The sequence below is a fragment of the Rhagoletis zephyria genome, unplaced genomic scaffold (assembly GCF_001687245.7).
Source record: "Rhagoletis zephyria isolate East Lansing unplaced genomic scaffold, Rhagoletis_zephyria_1.1 Rzeph_scaffold_00029, whole genome shotgun sequence".
In the NCBI taxonomy this organism is placed as follows: domain Eukaryota; kingdom Metazoa; phylum Arthropoda; class Insecta; order Diptera; family Tephritidae; genus Rhagoletis; species Rhagoletis zephyria.
In genome coordinates this window covers 472777-493259 of record NW_016157113.1, presented here as the reverse complement: position 1 = coordinate 493259, position 20483 = coordinate 472777, and the positions used below count along the sequence as shown (strand labels likewise).

The 20483-nt window shown below is 37.0% G+C and overlaps 1 protein-coding gene across 10 annotated transcripts; it reads left to right on the top strand.

Moving 5' to 3' along the window:
• Window positions 1-283: 283 nt before the first annotated feature.
• On the top strand, window positions 284-16734 carry Dp1 (satellite-binding protein 1 Dp1). 10 transcript variants are annotated; one of them, XR_001847654.1, is made up of 8 exons: window positions 284-372; window positions 1848-1925; window positions 10433-10513; window positions 10589-10842; window positions 10927-12780; window positions 12856-14208; window positions 14880-16123; window positions 16161-16734. XR_001847654.1 is itself a non-coding variant. In XM_017617220.1 (7 exons), the coding sequence occupies exons 3-7, from the start codon at window positions 10483-10485 to the stop codon at window positions 15243-15245; spliced, it is 3855 nt and encodes a 1284-aa protein (XP_017472709.1). In that variant the 5' UTR covers window positions 284-372; window positions 1848-1925; window positions 10433-10482; the 3' UTR covers window positions 15246-16435. The 10 variants fall into 10 exon arrangements, 9 of the variants coding, with proteins under 9 accessions (XP_017472709.1, XP_017472651.1, XP_017472668.1 ...); XM_017617220.1 differs by having other exon boundaries at window positions 10592-10842; window positions 14880-16435; XM_017617162.1 differs by having other exon boundaries at window positions 14880-16435.
• The last annotated feature ends 3749 nt before the right edge of the window (window positions 16735-20483 follow it).

The window sequence follows — 20483 nt, the reverse complement described above, 5'->3', positions numbered from 1 at the left end:
TGTTTAGAAAATAAGCTCTTGAAAATGTTGAAAATTCCATGCTTAGCGTACTCCCCCTAGCGCCGCCCCTGTTAATTTGCACCAAAAAAAAGTTTATCATTAAACTCAGCAGAAAGGGGCGCACTACGTCCACTTTTTCTATGTTCTCTAGCTCAAAGGTCCGTATTCTTTAGGTATGCGAAAAAGTTATCAATTTATAGTGAAATATTTTGGCATGCCAATGTGTTAAAATCGCCATTTGTAGAGTTACCCTCAAGTATTTCCTGTCAGCGAATGCAACACTGTGCAAGAAAAGAATGTGAAGCAAATCAAGAAACTCAGAAATTAACACGACATCACGATATCATTTAACACTTGGTCGTCTAAGAATCGGTACGTTTCGATATTGTTGCACGGTGCGCAGCCAAAATCTAGGCACTTATATAGTTAAAGTTTGTAGATAAAGAACAATTCTAAAACATTTCTTAGATTAGTGGAACTGGTGTTATAAATTGCCGAAAATATTAACAAAGTGTATAAATGTGGTTCGAAAGATGTGAAAGGAAAAGAAATTGAGGCCGCCGTCGCAGCAGCGGCGGTTGGGTTTTTGTGATGTGCCACCAAGTCAAAAGCACTGGTGCGGTTACGTTGACAGCAGAACGATTGCGCCGACGTTGGCAGAGTGTGGGCTAACACAAATACAAACACGAAAAATAAAAGTAGAATGCATGTGGAATTGATGAACGGAGTGGGCAATTCAATTACCTAAACTGAGACCGATAAGAAATTTCTTAGAAACGATTGATATTTTCTGGTCTTCGTTAATTTCATTCAAAGTCTGGAACCATAGCAAATAGGCGAGAAAAATGAGTGATAAGTGGGATGGTAGAATTTACAAGTTTAAAAGTAAATGGCAACACTGTTGTGTTTTTGTACGTGGAAGTTTTGTCGGCTTTGGCTGCATTGACGACGAGCGACTTTGATTCTGTCGAAGTCGACGTCGGCGTTGACGCCGGCGCTAATGACAACGATGCTGCGGAAAACACGTTTTTCTTTTCATTCTTGCTTTTCAAGTTGCAATTGCTAATGAAGGAGAAATAGACTGCATTTTTTCGATGTGATATAGAGTTAACTTTCCTTAAAGTCGTGAGTGTCGTACCGTTTACAATACATTGCAGTAAGGAGATAGTTAATTTTGCCACGCGATCATAAAAAGTCTGAGGAAAATCCAGCGATAAGCCGTATTGTGCTGCACTTACGCCTTAATATATATACATACGTGCATCTATAGAGGCCTCAGCATTACTGATATTGCCCTTAATTAGCTGTTTATTAAAGTATGACGGACGAAATTAATAATTTTTGTGTACATTTTTTCCCTGAGTCAGTTTAATGTTGGTAATTTGCCACGCACATTTTCCACACCTCTTATCATGAAATCGCATTATTCCCTGCTATGCACAATATGGAAAGATATTTATGCAAAAAACTGCTAAGTTGAAGATAAATTGTTTGATAAAAGTGATCTACTTATATATATGTACATATATATGTATGTAAAAAAATATTTTTTACACGGTGTGAAACGAGAGGCACACGTTTTCAAAGGATATTTTGTAAAGCGGAGTTTTGTATGCAACGTTTAAATAATTCCAACCCACATAAAAAAAAATACCAACACGCCCACACGCAGAGACCACAATGGAACAGATTTGCAGCATAATTGATGAGCTTAAGAAATGTTACAAGAATTCAAACAACTTTCTCCTTTTACATTTATGTATTCATGTAGAGCATGCTCTAGCTAAAAAGTTCATCACTATTTGTTTTCATAATGTTTTTTTTTCGATTTAATTTATTTTCAGCAGAGGACACCCCAAGTTATCAAACTGGATTTCACAGAGGCAGCAGTTAAATAGGCCGGATTTTTTGGAATTTACAGTACAGTAAGTTAACCATACTTCATAATTGTCTATAAACTGAAATGAAAGCACTGCTGTGAGTTTACACAGCATACATACATATGTAGGTATTGCCCTTGGTATGATCCTTGGTTAAAAATGAAGTCAGATAAAGCAGTTATATTAATGACAAACTGGTATCGGTGGGATAAATGAATTGCAGGTTTAAACGGTGAAAGTACTTAAGTATGTGCGATCAGTGTGGAGCTGGCACATTTGCGCAATGTTGAAGCGAATTAAAGTCATCATGGTAAAATCTCTGATATTAGTTAGTGTATTTATCTATCGAGTCAGAAGTTAGTTTCATGTATGGCTTACTAAAAAGTATGTAACAACCAACTCGTTTGAATTATGACAGTGGTCGGTATGAGAGTTACAACACCAACAACAATAGTAATCATTAGGTAACTTAACTCACTCTGTCCCTCCATCATTTGTAATTTTAATTATCATTACCACGCGAGACGTTTCTGGATAAATCTAATAAAAGTTTAAATTATTTAGGAGGAGAAAATTATAGATCATAGTATAACGTCAACCAATAATACCAATTTCGTTATGCTACGGTCTAGCCACCTATAGATCAACGGATACATCAAGCGAGGTGAGGTACGGTTATGCGCGTTTTTATACATTGAAGTTGCTCATGACACCTTATATGAGACCGTTCAGGGATCCTAGAAAAAAGGAATCCAAATGGTCTGGTTCCAGATTAATTGCAGCAATTAATGCCACAAACTATAACGGTCGGAACGCTAGAAAGAAATAAAATCATTCAGGAAAATATTGAGTGTAATTTCGGGTCAGTTGCGGAGTTGATTGGCAGATGAACTACTTGAGAAAGCTATCTAATAATGATAATCTTGACACCACCACACATATTCACAGAATATACCGCTTAGAATGCCCTTTTAAACTTGTTGAGAAAAAGCATAGTTAAATGCAAAAAAATATCGCGTATGTAGATGGGGGTGTTAAAACTAGACCACGTAACAGCAAAGCATCACAGAGACAATTCTAGAAAACAACTTTCGGGCCCTTACCCAAAGGTAGTACCTACGCAAATATTTCACATATCCATGTGAAATTAAATCACGAATGGTATGGAAACGTTTAGAGGAAATCAATAATATAGGAGAAGACAACACGGTGCAACTGATAGGAAGCAACAGAATGTAAATGATGGAGGAGATAGAGACTTGTGACTGGAACCGGAACGACCCAGATTTATATCTGGCCAAGACCTGTCACTCCAGCAACACTCCCCAAAAACTTTTTGGGGAATTTGTATGCAGCTACAACAACCCGTGACTGGCGGTTTTACGTAAACGGAATGACCCAGCCTCATCTGCCAAGTACTGTCATTAATTTTTATGATACTACAACAACCACATAGTATCAGGGAAGAACTAACGCCCCTGTCCCTATGGCCAGATCCTGTTGAAGTTTCGCACTTCCTGGGCCTCCCCTTAGCTGAAACGACAACGTTAATGGATGAACCGACCCGAGCGGGGTTTAGTTGACGCTACAACAACAACAACAATAGGGAAGAGCTAAGTCCAGATGAGCGGTTGATTAGAAGATCCCACATACATATGGGCTACGATGGGATAAAAACTCATATGCGTTTACAACTTCAAGAGATTTAGGAAGCTAATGACGCCTAAATACAAGCTTAAAACTTGCATTATTATTCGTAAATTGCCGCCTGCAAGCCCAGATCAACATGCTCCCATATGACAGTAAAAGCCCCACTGCGCCTTCGTTAGAACGCGGCGCTGCCGCTAGAAGGAAAAAAGCACATCTGGAGGAGCTGCAATCAATGGCTATGCATATTCAATCTGCTGGCACTGAAACTGTTCAATACAATCAGGGCCAGACCACATTTTGTAGTTGCGCATATCTATCTTAAATGTTTTTTTTTGATACTTTTATGTAAATATTGAAATTTTAATATGCATCCGTTTTGCTCAGCTGCGACTGTCTTCAAAATATACGGCATCGTCAGTTTAATTATTATTAAAACGCCATGTGATAAGGTTTAAAATATGGCTCGTATATGGCCAATACGAGCAGCACTAAATACAAAATATATACACACTGTTGTACCTATACACAATGAACAAGTAGAAAAGAAAAATAAAATAGCTGCTGTCATTTGCTGACGCGTTGTGTATGTAGCTTCACGCAGTCGCTGCCATGATCGCTACGATCAGAAGTTTCCAAATTTGTGAAATTGTGTTGAATCGCGCTAGCTGACACGTCGACAAAATGTCTTTTTCGGTGCTGCTAGCGCTACGTTGGCGATGGCGATCATAATGGTAAATGCGATGCTTACCAATTTGAGGCTGCCTAGTTGCAATTGTGATTCATATATGTATACATTTGTATTTATGTATATGAATATATAAAATACATATATATGTACATACATACGAAGTTATATTATATTTAATTTATCTCGATTCAAACAAATTACCGTAGAGGCACAAAGCTTTTTAATAAAAGATTTTATTTTATTTTATTTTTGTTTATGCTTAGCACGAATTTGTAGTTATTTTTGTAAGCAATCCCTTAGCTGTATTCGAAAAGTGAAAACCTCAAAACAAGAATGCAGGTAAAGCAGCAAAAAATAAGAAAAATATACTTAATACCATCAGTGGAAGAAGCTGTTAAACGCAGAGAAGCATTCAGTCACACGTTTTACTAGTCTGCTTCAAAAAAAAAAAAAAAAACAAAAAAAAAACACAATTTGTTGGTTTTACCTGTTGCAGTCTACTGTTGAAGCACTCGAATTACTCCAACAGACCGACAGCACGATCTACGTTAACTTGAATTCAAAGAGATGTACATACATACATAAATACGCACCAACACACTTCACTTGTTCATTGTACCGGCTTCGCTATTCCGTGTCGTCTACCGCTACCGCTTTTTCTCCGCCCGAATAGCCCGAACGAAAGCTTGGCCAGTGTCGTTGGCGGTTATTTGTTGGTGTTGGTATTGCTTGTGGTGACGATGACGGCGGTAGATCCTATCCGGTTTTCTTTATATCTCCACCACATTCTTTTGACACATTTTCGTACCCCAACTTGAAAGCAACTACTTACCTTTAAGCACTGTTAGTTAGTTGTTCGGCAGCGGTGTCAGCGCTGCAGTTGTGTCGGCGCTGCAGTTGTGCCGTTTGCATACAAATTCTTGTCTATCTTTGTAGATTTGTAGACAGAGAAATGTGGGCTAGGTGAGGTGCTGGCTTCATTCGGCATTCAAAAAGCAAGAATTAAAATATGAAAAAAAAACACTAAAATACATAAGCATAAAAAGCAAGAAATCTCACAATGACGATGGCCCCAATTGGCGTTGGCTGGTTAGCTGCCTGTTACCAGTACTACCACTTTCCGTTGCGTTGCGCACTGAATTACTGATTGTTTTCGTAAGATTTTTCCAAGCGGGAGGCGACTACTATAGCGCTGCTACAACTCAATAGTTGTTGGTTTCTATTAATGGCATAAACAGAAATCGATCTTACAACTTGCTAATGTAATGAGGCATTCTTTCTCTACAATATTTATGTATGTTAGAGTTTAAATGCTTGCTCTTATCGCTATATTATTTATGCATTTAATGGATCCAGCAGAATTCGATGAAATAAAATTACTTGACTTTTTTTTAAATTCGCGCTAAACTATGTCCTTGAGTAAAAATGGCATTCAATTTACAACAGACATTCGGAACGCCATGAATATATTGAATTCTTGTATCGCTTTTTAATTTTACTATTTAAAGCTAAAATATTGTAGTGAGGAAGAAAAACTATATTTAATTTAACAGAAATATCAGAATAGGAGGGATTGCTTTGCCACCTGAAGAGACTCCATCCATACGTGTCCGTAGCAGTGCGCTACGTAAGAATTACAGAATCCGTGAAATCTACCAAAATGTGATCACTTTCGTAGGTTCCACGAAAAATCGGACTACGATGGATTCTGTGATAGCCCTGAGTATGAAAGAGTAAGATAAAATGAATGACTGGCATTCCAAGCTGAATTAAGATGTGTTGATATTTGCACAAAAAAAAAAATGGTGTTATGTATTTGCAAAGAAATAAAAAGAGTGAGAAAATACATCTCCATTTTTTGAGGTATTTTCAAAGCGATCAAGCTCACGTAAATCTTAATATTTTTCCGAAATATTTTGGCGAAAGTCATATACCCAAATTCATAAAAAACAAAGAACACTTTAACTGCTTTATAAATCGAATTTTTGTATGAAAATGTCACTTTATAGAGCTCTTTAACCCTACTTTATTTTTTATGAATAAGGCCAATAAAATATAATATATTTTATAATTTCATTGGAAAACCCGTACTGATTTTGTTTTGTAAGTGGAGAAATACAGTCTAATGTATATGGGCGAATCAGAGAAATAGTCAACCAAAATCTGAAAAAATACATGCAATTCAAATTTTAGAGTTTTTGTATCGAAAATAAAGCGGAGGGACCTACAGTTTTACGCCGACTCCGAACGGCGATTGTATTTTTATGAGAAGCAGTTTTTCATGGCAGAAATACACTCTGAGGTTTGCCATTGCCTGCCGAGGGACGACCGCTGTTAAGAAAAAACTTTTTTCTATTTTTTTGCCATGTTACTTTGACCAGGGTTTGAACCCAGGCGTTGCGGAGTGGAAGCGCGCACTGCTTACCACTACACCACAGCGGCCTTGGTTTTAAGCACTATATCTTTTAATAAAATACAACAACATCGATTTAAAAAAACTAACTGTTTTCAACGGCAAAATGAGTAACGTCCGTAACATAACGTCCCGAACGCACATATGCAATTGTTTTAAAGTTAATCCAACCTTTAGTTTGGTTTTATAATACATATTGTTGTTAACTTCATTATTTTTTCTTCAAAGTATTATTTTAGATTTTGTTCTCCATACATTACAATTGGCGCTGACTTTGTTGGTCATATCAAAATTGCTTCCTTTTTCTGTAACGTCCGAACACAAACGTCGAAGGAAAATCCACAGACATTAATTCAAATTCAAATTTCCATTATTTTGTTCTCATAGGTCACAGTGGTCTTGAAGCAACCATAGCTATGACTAAAATGCCAACCAAAACGGCTTACATAACTGTCTTTGTACATAATCATAGATCAAAATTTCGTTGAAAATAAAATTCCATCTGCTCCTATGCNGCTGTAAACCTCCCTTATACCACAAAAAAAAAGTTAACTTATAATTTTTTTTTCGGCCAAAAAGTTAAAAGAAGCGTCCGAACGTAACGTCCGCACGCTACGATTTGCCCATATGCATAGTTTTTGTTATAGAATGAACTATATTTTTATAGTAAATAATTAAAATTAATTTGAAGAAAATAGGCAAAAATTGTCAATATCATTATGTCACTCACTATTGTATCTACATATCGTCGTTTAAAGTACAAAACTGCGTATCATCAAAGTGCAAAACCACGTTAGTGAGGTTGTTGCATAAATTGTTTTCTAGAGAGTAAAAACACGCATATTTCAAAATTGTTCTCTTTTTTATAAAGCAATCGCATTTCTGGCTAGTATATATCAGTACAAATGGATTAGGATTGAGCCAAGAGCTTGTGTGAGCAAATCCAATTTTTGGCAGCAAATGTGAGATACGCGGTTTTGCAGAATGACGGTACGCGGTTTTGTACTTTAAACGACGATATGTATACACAAAATATAAAAAATATTTAGCATATAGAACATATAACCTAAACATTTTCCTCTTGATAATGCAATACGTATAATTACATAAATAACGAAATATCTTCGTAACATAACAAACATCAAAAATAGATTTCAAAAACTGTAAGATACCAATACTATCCAGAAGAATTCCAGAGGCAAATATCCAATTTTAAATACGTATAGAAAAAAAGGTATAGAGGCTAAACCTTCTTTAGGGAATTTTGATATGGGAGGTGTAAACCTCCACATTTCCACCATAGTCAGGCAAACGTAACCGGAACTACCCAGATTCATATCTGGACAAGGACTGACACTCTTTGGGGAATTTGTATGCTGTAACAACAATTACAACATAAACCTCCGTTTCGTATTACTGTGTTCTGCAGTCTCTCGTGTCGTCTAACATGGATTTCTGAGTGGAATTTCTTGAACTATAATTTTTACAAATTTTTATTTTTAATTTCCCCTTTACGGAAGTAAAACATTAAAGACATCGCATGGATCATGTCGATTTTTTCCCCTAGCATGTAATGACACCAAGTACGTGAGAATAGTTAAGAATTGAAAAAAAAAAAAAAAATACAAAATAGAATGACTGAAGACGTGACGTGTCTAAATTTCAACTAGTGGCGTTTTATTCATTCGACTCCATTCTTTCCTAAGTCTTATCGCCGGCATTTTTATAGCTCATAAATTTATTTAACTTACATAAACCTCGTGTACAGCTGCGTCGAACTAAAAGTTTATGTTTTTTGCCCAATCACGCCTGTATATGTATGTATGTAAATATGCTTCGGCGTCAATTATCTCAGAATATTTCCTTATCAGTCGAGACCCTCTATGTAGTTGACGGTGGAACGCTAAGCAATCTTTGGATGCAGTGCTCCGGAGAAAACAAATTTTATATTCTTATCATATTCCCTTACATTATACATGCAATAAAAAAGTATTTTTTTTTTTTCTAATCAGTCACTAATTTACAATTGAGACGTATGTATTTCAAATTGCTATTCACTTACAAATGTAGGTTGATAAGATTAGATACTCGCTTGGATATATACAATGAAGCCAGATAATGCAGCAAAATGTATGCATGGGTACTGTGTACGATTTACGAAAAAACTGAACTGGCTTCTAATTAAAAATATATATGCTTGGCGCTTAAAATTGGCGTCAGTTGGCAGGAAATAGAATCGTGTGGCATGCTTTATTTTGTAGAACAATGATATTAGAAACGCGTTATCGTTCCCAACACCACACCTCTACTGGAACATTTTTTTTTGGAAAACTTGGTTTACATGAAGTACATAATAAGTAGGGCAACCAAAAATTTTCACTAAAAACCAAAAATGTTGCACTTATGAATTGCTCATAAAAGTTTAATTAAGAAAATAAACGTTTACCGTTTTAATTCAATTTATTATTGATTCATACTAGCAGAACCAAAAATAATTGAAAAAAACTTTTTTTGTATGCATATACATATACTACATACAGTATTGGCCATATCTATAGCACCCCCATTTCAAAGTGATATTGTTTGCCACATATGTTTAATTATTAATTTTTAAGAATTTTCCATTAAAATACAGTTCATTCTCTAACAAAACCCATATAAGCCCACTTTTTGAACTTTGTAAAAGACGACAAAAAAATTCAATAAATTTTCACCTAAATTTCAAACTTTTTTCTCTGAAGTGATAGAATTTTTTGAGTACGCAGTTTTATAGCCCATTCAATTTTAGTCTGATAATGTGAAAGTTTTAAGTGGCTACAAATTACCGTTGGTTTTTTAGAATTTTTTTTTGTCACATTTGCTTCCATATAACGAATAAACACAATTTATTTTTATATGGAAGAAACCCTCAACACCTTCAACGAAAAAAATTCTAATTAATCAACGGTAATTTTCAGGCGCTTCAAATTTGCACATTGTTAGACTAAAATTGAATAGGCTATAAAACTGCGTACTCAAAAAAATTTGAACACTTCTGAGAAAAAAGTTTGAAATTTAGGTGTAAATTTGTTGAATTTTTTGTAGTTTTCTACCAAGCTTTAATAATGAAAGGTTTTGTGAGTAAGACTCGGTCTCGCTCTGTGCTACGCTCCCACCTTACTCTTAAAAACTAAAACGGTGATATTTCTTTCCCAAATTTCTTTGCAAGTTTTAAGAACACATTTAAAAATTTATTTGAAGAAATTTTTGAAATTCATGGAAAAATTATAAGTAAACTATTTTGTAGCCCATTAATTAAGTTGCTAAACATGTCGCATGAACACAATCCTTTTTAATATATATGAAAGAAAAAAATTTTAAATTTTGCTGAAAATTTCTTGCATTTTCTCCCGAGTATGAAATTAAAATGGTAGTTTTGCTGTTGAATGAACTATATTTTGAAAACAAAAGCAATAAAAATTTGGTATGGAAAATATAAGCGTAAGGGTAGACTTGTTTTCGTTTCACCGTACCCAAAATAGATTTGTGAAATTCAATAAATGTTTAATTGGCATCTTTACTATAATAGTGTATTTGATTTTCTTTATTAACTATTTTAGCATACACATATTTTTATTTAAGTTCACTGATGGTGAAAGTGATGATGAAGATGAAGTCAGATTCTTTTTTTTTTTTTTAACTTTCAATGGTAATTGATTAAGGCAGTTTAGTGCGGCAAATATCTTTTTAGACTATAAGTATGCACTAATTGTAAATTGGTAGCGTTCGAATGCTGAAATACGATTTCTTTTGCCTTTCTAGTGGTACTGTAACGACTTGGAACGAAAAAGGACTCTTCTCTTTTTTAAGTAATGCAAGCAGCAGTGATGGAAGAATCAAACGGTTCGTATTAAATAAGTGCATACAGAATAAATCATGTTTCGTTTAAATTCTAAATTACACTTTTTCTTACTGCAGTAGATACCGTTGAGCAACCCATCAACACTACCACTATCACCAACAACCAACAAGAGCAGGCCCAGCTCGAGCAACCGTCTTCACCCACTTCAGTCGCTACGCCGACAAGCACCAATAGCGGCACCACCAGCAATCCAACACCAACTTTTAGCTATGATGACTTGTTCCCGGCATTGCCAGCAAATACCTCTGCACCACTTAGCAGTAACGCTGCCCCAGCATGTGTGCGTGTAACAACATCGCAAAAAACTCAGGTAAGCACCAAAAATTGCCAAACCGAAGTGTTAGAATGTTTCACGTTTATATTTACATACATATGTTTGATGTGCTCTCATTAGGTGCTGCACGTATCTGGCGAAGAACGTAAATCCACTGAATCCGACAAGTTTGGTGAGGGTGAATCGAAACGTATCTGTCAGCAAATTTCTAAAGATACAGGCGCTCAAATTGAAATCGCAACTGGCAAGAATCAATCTTTGACCTTCTTGATTAAGGGCAAGCAAAACGAAATCCTGGATGCACGTCGGCGCATTTTGATACAGTTCTCTATGCAAGCTATCAAACACGTTTCGATACCGAAAGAACATCATAAAGTCATTCTTGGTAGACGCGGCGACCGCTTGCACGAGCTAGAGCGTGTAACCGCAACACGCATCAATATTCCCACCCAAACGGAGGAGAGTGATGTCATCACAATTTCAGGTACTAAAGAGGGCGTTGAAAAGGCCGAGCAAGAGATCCGCCAATTGTCGGCTGAACAGAATAAGAAGTGCACGGACCGCACTTCGGTGCCAAAAGTGTATCATCCGTTTATCGTTGGCCCCAATAATGAAAATCTCGCCAAGTTGATGGAGGAAACTGGCGCGAAGATCAATGTGCCACCACAGTCGGTACAAAAGGACGAGATTGTAATTTCGGGCGAGAAAGATGCTGTAGCCAATGCAAAAGCCAAGGTGGAAGCCATATATAAAGAGATGGAAAAGAAGTGCTCCACTGTTAGTGTTGAAGTTGCGAAGTCGCAGCATCGCTATGTGATCGGTCCGAAAGGTTCAACGTTGGCGGATATTCTTCGCATCACTGGAGTTTCAGTTGAGATGCCACCCACGGATTCGCCATTGGAGACAATAACTTTGCGCGGACCGCAAGTGGCCTTGGGCAATGCGTTGACCGTTGTTTACCAAAAGGCCAACTCTGTTAAATCAGTTGAGATCGAAGCGCCTAACTGGACGCATAAGTATGTTATCGGGCGCAAAGGTGCCAATATGCGTCAACTGGAGGAGGAATGCCCGAATGTGAATGTCTTCTGTCTGGACGATAAAATCAAACTAGAAGGCGATCCAGAACGTGTTGACCAAGCAACAAACTATCTCAACGATATTGTGCGCAACTACTTGGACCACTATACGTATGCGGTGATGACCGTGAATCCATCCTACTATAAGCATATCATTGGTAAGGCTGGCGCAAACGTGAATCGTTTAAAGGACGAACTGAACGTAAACATATATATTGAAGAGCGTGAAGGTCAGAATACCATACGTATTGAAGGTCCGAAGGAGGGCGTTCAACAGGCTCAGCTTGAATTACAAGAAAAAATCGATAAACTGGAAAATGAAAAGTCAAAGGATGTTATCATCGATCGCCGTTTGCATCGTTCGATTATTGGTGCCAAGGGTGAGAAGATACGTGAGATTAAGGATCGCTATCGTCAAGTTACTATCACCATACCAAGTCCTCAAGAAAATACCGATATTGTTAAGCTCCGTGGTCCGAAAGAGGATGTCGACAAGTGCCACAAAGATTTGCTGAAACTAGTTAAGGAGATACAGGAGTCATCACACATCATTGAGGTACCAATCTTCAAGCAGTTCCACAAATTCGTCATCGGCAAGGGCGGTGCCAATATCAAAAAAATACGTGATGAAACACAAACGAAAATCGACTTGCCGGCTGAGGGCGATACGAACGAAGTGATTGTGATCACAGGAAAGAAAGAAAATGTGTTGGAGGCCAAGGAACGTATTCAAAAGATTCAAAACGAGTTGTCCGATATTGTTACGGAAGAGGTACAAATTTCACCGAAGTTTTACAATTCCATCATTGGCACAGGAGGTAAACTAATATCTGCCATTATGGAAGAATGTGGTGGCGTTTCGATTAAGTTCCCCACCAGCGACTCGAAGAGCGATAAGGTAAGAGTGGAAATTCCCCAATTCTTTTTTTTTTTTGCATTTGTATTAAATTTAATCCCTCGCATTTTTATGAAGGTTACAATTCGAGGTCCAAAGGACGATGTGGAAAAAGCCAAAGCTCAACTGCTCGAACTTGCCAACGAACGTCAATTGGCTTCATTCACTGCTGAGGTCCGTGCCAAACAGCAGCATCATAAATTCCTGATCGGCAAAAATGGCGCTTCCATCCGCAAGATTCGCGATGCTACTGGTGCCCGCATAATTTTCCCTTCCAATGAGGATGAAGATAAGGAGGTTATAATAATCATTGGCAAAGAGGATAGTGTGAAATCGGCCAAAGAGCAATTGGAGGCCATTATTAAAGATATTGATCAAGTGACCGAGGGGGAGATCTCCGTCGATCCTAAATTTCACAAGAACTTCGTCGCCAAGCGTGGCGAAATCTTACATCGCATTTCCGAAGAAAACGGTGGCGTTTTGATTTCTTTCCCGCGGCAGGGTATCGATTCCGACAAGGTTACCTTGAAGGGCCCCAAAGATTGCATTGAGGCGGCGAAGCTACGTATTGCTGAAATTGTTGGCGATTTAGAGGCGATGGTCACCATTGATGTAGTTATTCCACAGCGACTACATCGTACCATAATGGGTGCACGCGGCTTCAAGGTACAGCAAGTGACTTCTGAGCACGATGTTAACATTAAATTTCCGGATCGCGATGCTACTAATCCAGTTGAGGGTTTGGTAAATGGTACCAATGGCAGTGGTGAGGATGGTGATGAAAATGTGGAGCCTGTGCGGGAATGTGATATTATTCGCATAAGCGGTCGCCTGGAAAAGTGCGAAGCGGCAAAGCAAGCTTTGATTGATTTGATACCGATCGTCAAGGAGCTAGAAGTGCCCTACGATCTGCATCGCACAATCATCGGTCCGAAAGGTGCCAACGTACGTCAATTCATGTCAACTTATGATGTGCACATTGAGTTGCCGCCCAGCGAAACAAAGTCGGACTTGATCAAACTTAGTGGCACACCGGCGCACGTAGCGGAAGCTGAGGCAGCTTTAGACAAAATGATTGAAGAGTACGAAGCAGATCGTGCCGATCGTGAGCTTCGTTCGTATGAATTGAAAATCGATGTGGATACCCAGTATCACTCAAAATTGATTGGTCGTCGCGGTGCCGTAATCAATAAGCTACGCGCCGATCATGACGTGCAAATCTCGCTGCCAAAACGTACAGATCCCGATCCACGAATCATCACCATCACTGGCTACCAGACCAACACCGAAGCCGCGCGTGATGCAATTATGGAAATTGTCGGAGACTTGCAGGATTTATATCGTGAGGTAATCGAAGTAGACTCGCGCATACATTCGCACATAATCGGACATCGTGGTCGGACCATACGCAAGATAATCGAAGATTATAAGGTAAGAAACTATAAAGGTTAACATAAAAGGAAGTTGTGAATAGTGTCTTGATTAATTGTTTTAATTCAATTCGCGCCCATTGTTCCCCCATCCAATTTAGGAATAGGGTCTTAGATCTTGGGCATAATAGTTCTCTCGAAAGCTGCAAAAACCTTCTCATCTTTGTTCGTTATAGTACACGTTTTTTGCACCACTTTAAAGGACGGACAGAGTGGGATTGTCAATGGGCCTTATGAATAAACACTTAGCAATTGCTTTTTCTTGAAATTTCAAATCTTTTACTTAAATTTATTAACCGACTTCACAAATAGGAGAAGGTTATCAGTTCGTCGGAATATTTTTTTATGTATGTTACCGAATAACTTTGGAACACGCTACTGTGTTACCATACTAATCTGGTTTAAATCCGACATTGGATCATGAAGAAATTAACGATAATCTTAAATTTTTTTAAGGGAATTGAAGTCGGTTTTGTTTTTTGCGTAAAAATTACTTGTTTCGATCTGTTTCATATTGGGATATTAGTCTGAAAACTCACAGTAGGATTTACGCTGACCTATGAGGGTTACTTATGTGAAAGTTTCGGATATTCAGGAATATACCTTAAGAAAACGTGTTGTTTGTATGTATATTGCCTGAATACCCACAACTTATGCATTTTTTATTTATAGGTCGACATCAAATTCGCTTCCTCTGACGATGCTCAAAATAATCCCAACGCCGTAACTATTATCGGCAAAGAGGAGGATGTCGAAAATGCCAAGGAAGTTATACTCAATATGGCTGAGGACTATACCAACGAATATTTGGACAATTTGCCACCATCACCACAGCCTCAGACAGTGGCGGCCTTCCTACCTGGCGGTAATGAAAATGGTTTTGTTATTAAAGATGCACCATGGGAAAAAACTAACGACAGACACGGCAAGAGCTCTGCACCCAATACTCAGTCGCAGGAGGATTTCCCAGATTTCGCAGCTGGAGGTCCAGCACCAGTGTCTTCACCCTTAACATCAGCATGGGGACCGAAAAACTAAATTAAACAAATTTAGACAGAAAAAACAATAACTAACAAAAGTTATAAGTAAAAAGTTTACAAAAAAATCAGACAAAAAAACAGTAAAAAGTGCAAACGCATCAAAATATATTAAAAAACATGTATGTAACTAAAAGGCAAACGTTAAAAAAAAAATCTTGAAGACCTAAACAAGAAATCTAAGGATCAAATTTGGGTAGGAGACCAACACACGCATATACACGCCCACTCACAAATACGTGTGAGTGTTGAATCGAAGGTTGTCCATACAAAGCGTTTTTGTTCTAAAATCAAATATATAAATATGTTGCAATTTTCGCCTAGGATTACTAGAAAAAAAAATACTAAAGCAGGCAACCACACCCAAATCACAAAAAAGACGGCATCGAAATTTTAAATTCAATATTCTTAAAGTTAAGCGCTTTCTGTAATTCTGTGTTCAATTTAAGTGTAACGTGGGTTTTGACCTATGCGTACACAAATAAGGATTTTGTTGCGGCTAACTTCTCATGTTCAACAGGCAAAATATCCACTTTGCTTTTCAATTTTTTTGCAAATTTTATTTGAAGTTTTCGTTTGTTACGCGATCGAAAGTTAAAACATTATGGGCAATTTGAAATACATATGTATTACGCATACGCATTTTTGTTTGAATATCGTTGTTGATATGTGGAGAGGTAGATCAGTCAGTTGATCTTTTGCAAACCAAATTACCAAAATGCTCCAAAAATTAAAACCCCCAAATCTTAAGGAAATAATTTTTGATCTGCTTGAATGTGCAAAAAAATACTTATCCCTTATGCATTAACGTTCGTCTTTTTAGATTTTTTGGCATGCAAACAAATTTGTTACAATCTATGAAATATTATTTCGCAATGCGTTCATCCACTGTCGTTTGAAAATGCTTTCGTAAAAGAATTTTTTTTTTGCAACAAATGTTTTACTCTTCATACAAATACAGTAGATACATTTATATACATAATTGCGAGCGATTGTAAACGCAAAATGCAACGAAAATATGAACGTAAATCGAACAGATAATTCAATAACATAGAAATAAAAAGCGCAGACAACTTTAATACATATTTGCCAACCTCCCTTGTAATCATTTTTGGTTATTCATGAAGAGATAGGCGCATATGAAAACATAAATTCGTTAGCGGGGAATACATAGTTGATAGCAATATATTTTCTTTAAATATAAACCATGATTTTTTTCGAAATAATGTTAAAGTGAATTGTTTTATATTTGTATTTAATTGAATATATATATAATATATATACATACATTATATATTATATACATACATACATAATATAAACGAGTTTATACTTATTATAAATCCGTAATGTTCCCTCTTAAATCCTACGAACGAATCAATTCACAATATTATGCTGCCTGTAATTGGTGAAAATCGCAACTGAATGCTGTAAACGGGTTCTTGCTAAGTGCTCGCTATTGCAATTTTTAAATAATTTTATGTGCATAACTTTAATACATACCGAAGACATTTCTTTACTATCGAAATATATGTATTTCATTTAAATTTTGCTTTTTGATTTTGTGTCCTTTTTTAAGTTGAAACAAGCTACGTTGTCATTTTGTATTTGTGAAAAAAATTTACCTCTTATACACAGTTCTCCAATCAAGTAAAAGAAGAAAAAGATAATATCAAACAACAACAACAAAAAACAAAAAATAAAAGAAAAACTTTATTCCTGTGCAATTAAAAGTCTTCATTTTTCGGCTTATAGTTTTAAATTTTTGTGCGATTTAATATAAATAATTATTATTTTTTCTAACGCAATTTACACAATTATATAAAACTATTATAATTTTTTGCAAAACATTTAAAACTTAACTAAGTTAAGGAGTAACAACGATTTTTATAAAATTTATGCAAACACAAATACCATACAGAATACAAATACATACATACATACATAGTGTAGACGTTGAGCTCCTTAACGCAATTAAATATGATTTATATTATTCATTGAATATAAATAAAAACCGAAAATATAGTTAAAATAAAACAAAAAAATACGTAAAACCGATTTCAGCTTGTGTTGTTTTAATTTTTATTGATATGCATACACCCCGAGTCAGTTCAACAGACACTTTTTTTCTTCAATATTCTTGATTTTTGGGCATCGTATTTCTAATAAAAGTGGCGAAAATGAAGAAAATACCTTGATTGCTTTGGTTTTTATTCCGCTTTTATCAGATTACACGAAAAATGTTTTATTATTTTGATTCACTAGAATAGCAACTGGCTGTTTAAGTGAATCGGGGTGTATATATTTTGTATTATTTTTTTTTATTTTGTAATTTTCGTTTCTGTTGCAGTGACTTTGGTTTTTTTTACCTCCCTCCTTTTTAATATCTAACATCACTGGAGTAAAGAAGTTGAGATGAAATAAGTTTTAACGGTACAACCTGATGTAATTTTTTATAAGTATATACACATAAAGAAAATAATTGATTCTCTATAAGTTAAATTGCAGAATGCAGTTTGCATAAAAAATAAAGCAACACGAAATTTAATTACATAAACATGTGTATATTAAACATACATACATACTTGCATGTGTATATTATACAAATAATTTATAAATAAACATATACATATATTTTCCTATATTCCAGATAAAATTAACTAAATAAAAATAGGTAACAAAACGAAAAAAAAATTGAAAATAAAAAACAAAACACATATACAGCGATTTAACATATACATAATTAAAACAAAAAGAAACTAAAGTATACTAGATTTATTTTCTCTTTTTATTTTATATGTATGTATGCATAATAAAATTGATCTGATAAATTAGATGAAAATTGAAAAGGAAATGATGACTGTAGTGTTTGAAACACTGAAAACATTTGAATCAACGGAAATAAAATCAGCATATCGCTAGCTTAGGGTGAAAAGTTGTTAAGTCAACTTTTATGAAAACTTATATTTTTATATATAAGGCAAGGGATATTAAAAATGCATCGCTTCGAAAAGGATTGAGGTATTTTTTTTTCTCGTTTATATTCAATGAAAGGCAAAGTCAAAAAGAGGCACCGAAAATCCGATAAAACCAAAATAATGCGAAATCTTTTAATAAAAATCGAATCCTTATTCGTATGGAGGCTTGCTTTGCTTTACAGCCCCATTCCCACGCCAATGACAAAACTCAGCGGCTGACTATTGCCTGTACTACTGCGCCTAATACTATGCTGCAAATTTATTTTAAGCTCTCGTATGGTGACAATTGTCAGTGTTATTGTTATGACCTACTGAGTACGCGACAATGGCGAAAAAATGTTTATAATTGTGTTTTAGGCGCAGCAATTGTGGCAATAGTCATACGATGAATTTTGTCAGTGTTGTGAGAATAGGGTTGTTAAACACACAAAACGTTGATTTCAAAGATTTGCGAAATACTTGAAAATAATTTCAATAAGAAGGTTTTTTCTCCTGTACAATTAAAAAAATGGACTTAGCAACTTTGTATTCTAATCCAGCGATATGTCTATTAGACTGTGCCAAATAAAATTAATGTTCTTTTCTCATGCCCATGACAGCCGGTTCTGCGTACCGGAACAACGGGAGCTGATATTTTGGCGGTCTAACACCGTTAACACCACCACCACAGACATAATCGCACCATCACCCACACGCCGGCACCAACAACTCCCAGTTCCTCCGACAATCTGCTCGGTGTCAGACCGTAACATCCGTTCACGGATCGAAAATCATACGAAAGAAAATTACGTGATACGTCAGTCCTATAAGCTGAATGGAATAAAGAGTACGTTCATTATGGCATTCGTATGCCATAATGAAAGAAATGTGTTTTTACGTGACGAGTAATAGATATCGTATGTGAAGATTCGAGCCCGATTATCCGCAACGTGAACGTACATAAGCCGAAGAAGTGGGGAGAGCATATGAAGACTTGCAACTTCACCTCTGGTGTGAGCAAGCTTCGATCAACCGTGGTCCAACCCGACGAAGCGTGACAACAGAGTCGAAATCTCTTTCGGCGCCCGCGCTTCGTCGGACCCGCAGCGATGCGTAGCTACTTTCGCCGACAACGTCGAGTGTGTCCCGACCTCACAAACCGCCAACAGCAAGCGCGTCTCTTGCTTTCACCAGCGATGAGGTTAAACTAGCCATTGGGAAGGCGAAAGCCTACAAAGCCATAGGACCCGACGGAATATGCATGTTGATCTTGAAAAAATTGGGCCCTGGACCTTACCAGGGCCCTCAAAATGTCTATCAAAAATGGAGTGGCTGGTCCTACTGCTCAAACCGGGGAATCCGGCCTTTAGCAGGTAGCGATGACAGTATAGACCTTGCTACTCCCACATTACACAAATAACCTTACCCCAGCGAGGGTTCTGTAAAGTGCATAGCACAACAACAGCAGTTAACACCATAAATACTCAGATAGCACGTGGCCTAAACCGTAACCGCCACTGTGAGAGAACAGTCCTAGTAGCGTTGGATTTGTCAAAGGCGTTTGAAACCGTTAGTCACTCCACCCTACTAAAAGATATTGAGGCTTTCTCTCGCACACAGGGACTCGAACGGTGGCCGGGGAATTAGCTGAGTGGTCCACATTCGTCAGTAACTTTTAGAGACAAAACAAGCAAGCCAAGGAAAATTAAAGGGGAGGTACACAGAGTGGTGTCCTTTTCCCGCTATTGTTTAACTATTACGTTTCAAAGCTCTCAAAATCTCCGAACTATCTCGGTTCTTCACTACGAGAAGGCTAACCCTCTTCTCTACAAAGTCCGCGGCAACCTTGTTTACCACCTGCACGAATGTGGTCAAATTACAATTGGGAATTCACGTCGATGGCATATAAATTCCGATGATGAATGATCCGAAATTTCTCAGAGCAACTCTCGATAGTCTGCTCTCCTTATCGGCGCGCAAACCCGCAATTGTCAATAAAATACAGAGCCACAACGAGGACCTCAAATCGCTAGCCGGCAGCACCTGGGACAAAGGCAACTGGCTGGCAACATACAAGGCAATTGGCCGGCCGGTTCTAAACTACGCAGCACCTGTGTGGTGGCCGGAGATTAGTAGGACGCAGTGGAAAAAGCTACAGACGTGCCAAAACACGGCACTACGGACAGCAACCGGATGCATTCTGATGTCGCCACAACATCATCTATATAACGAGGTTCAAATGCTCTCCGTTAGGGAGCATAACATAATGGTCTGCAAGCAAT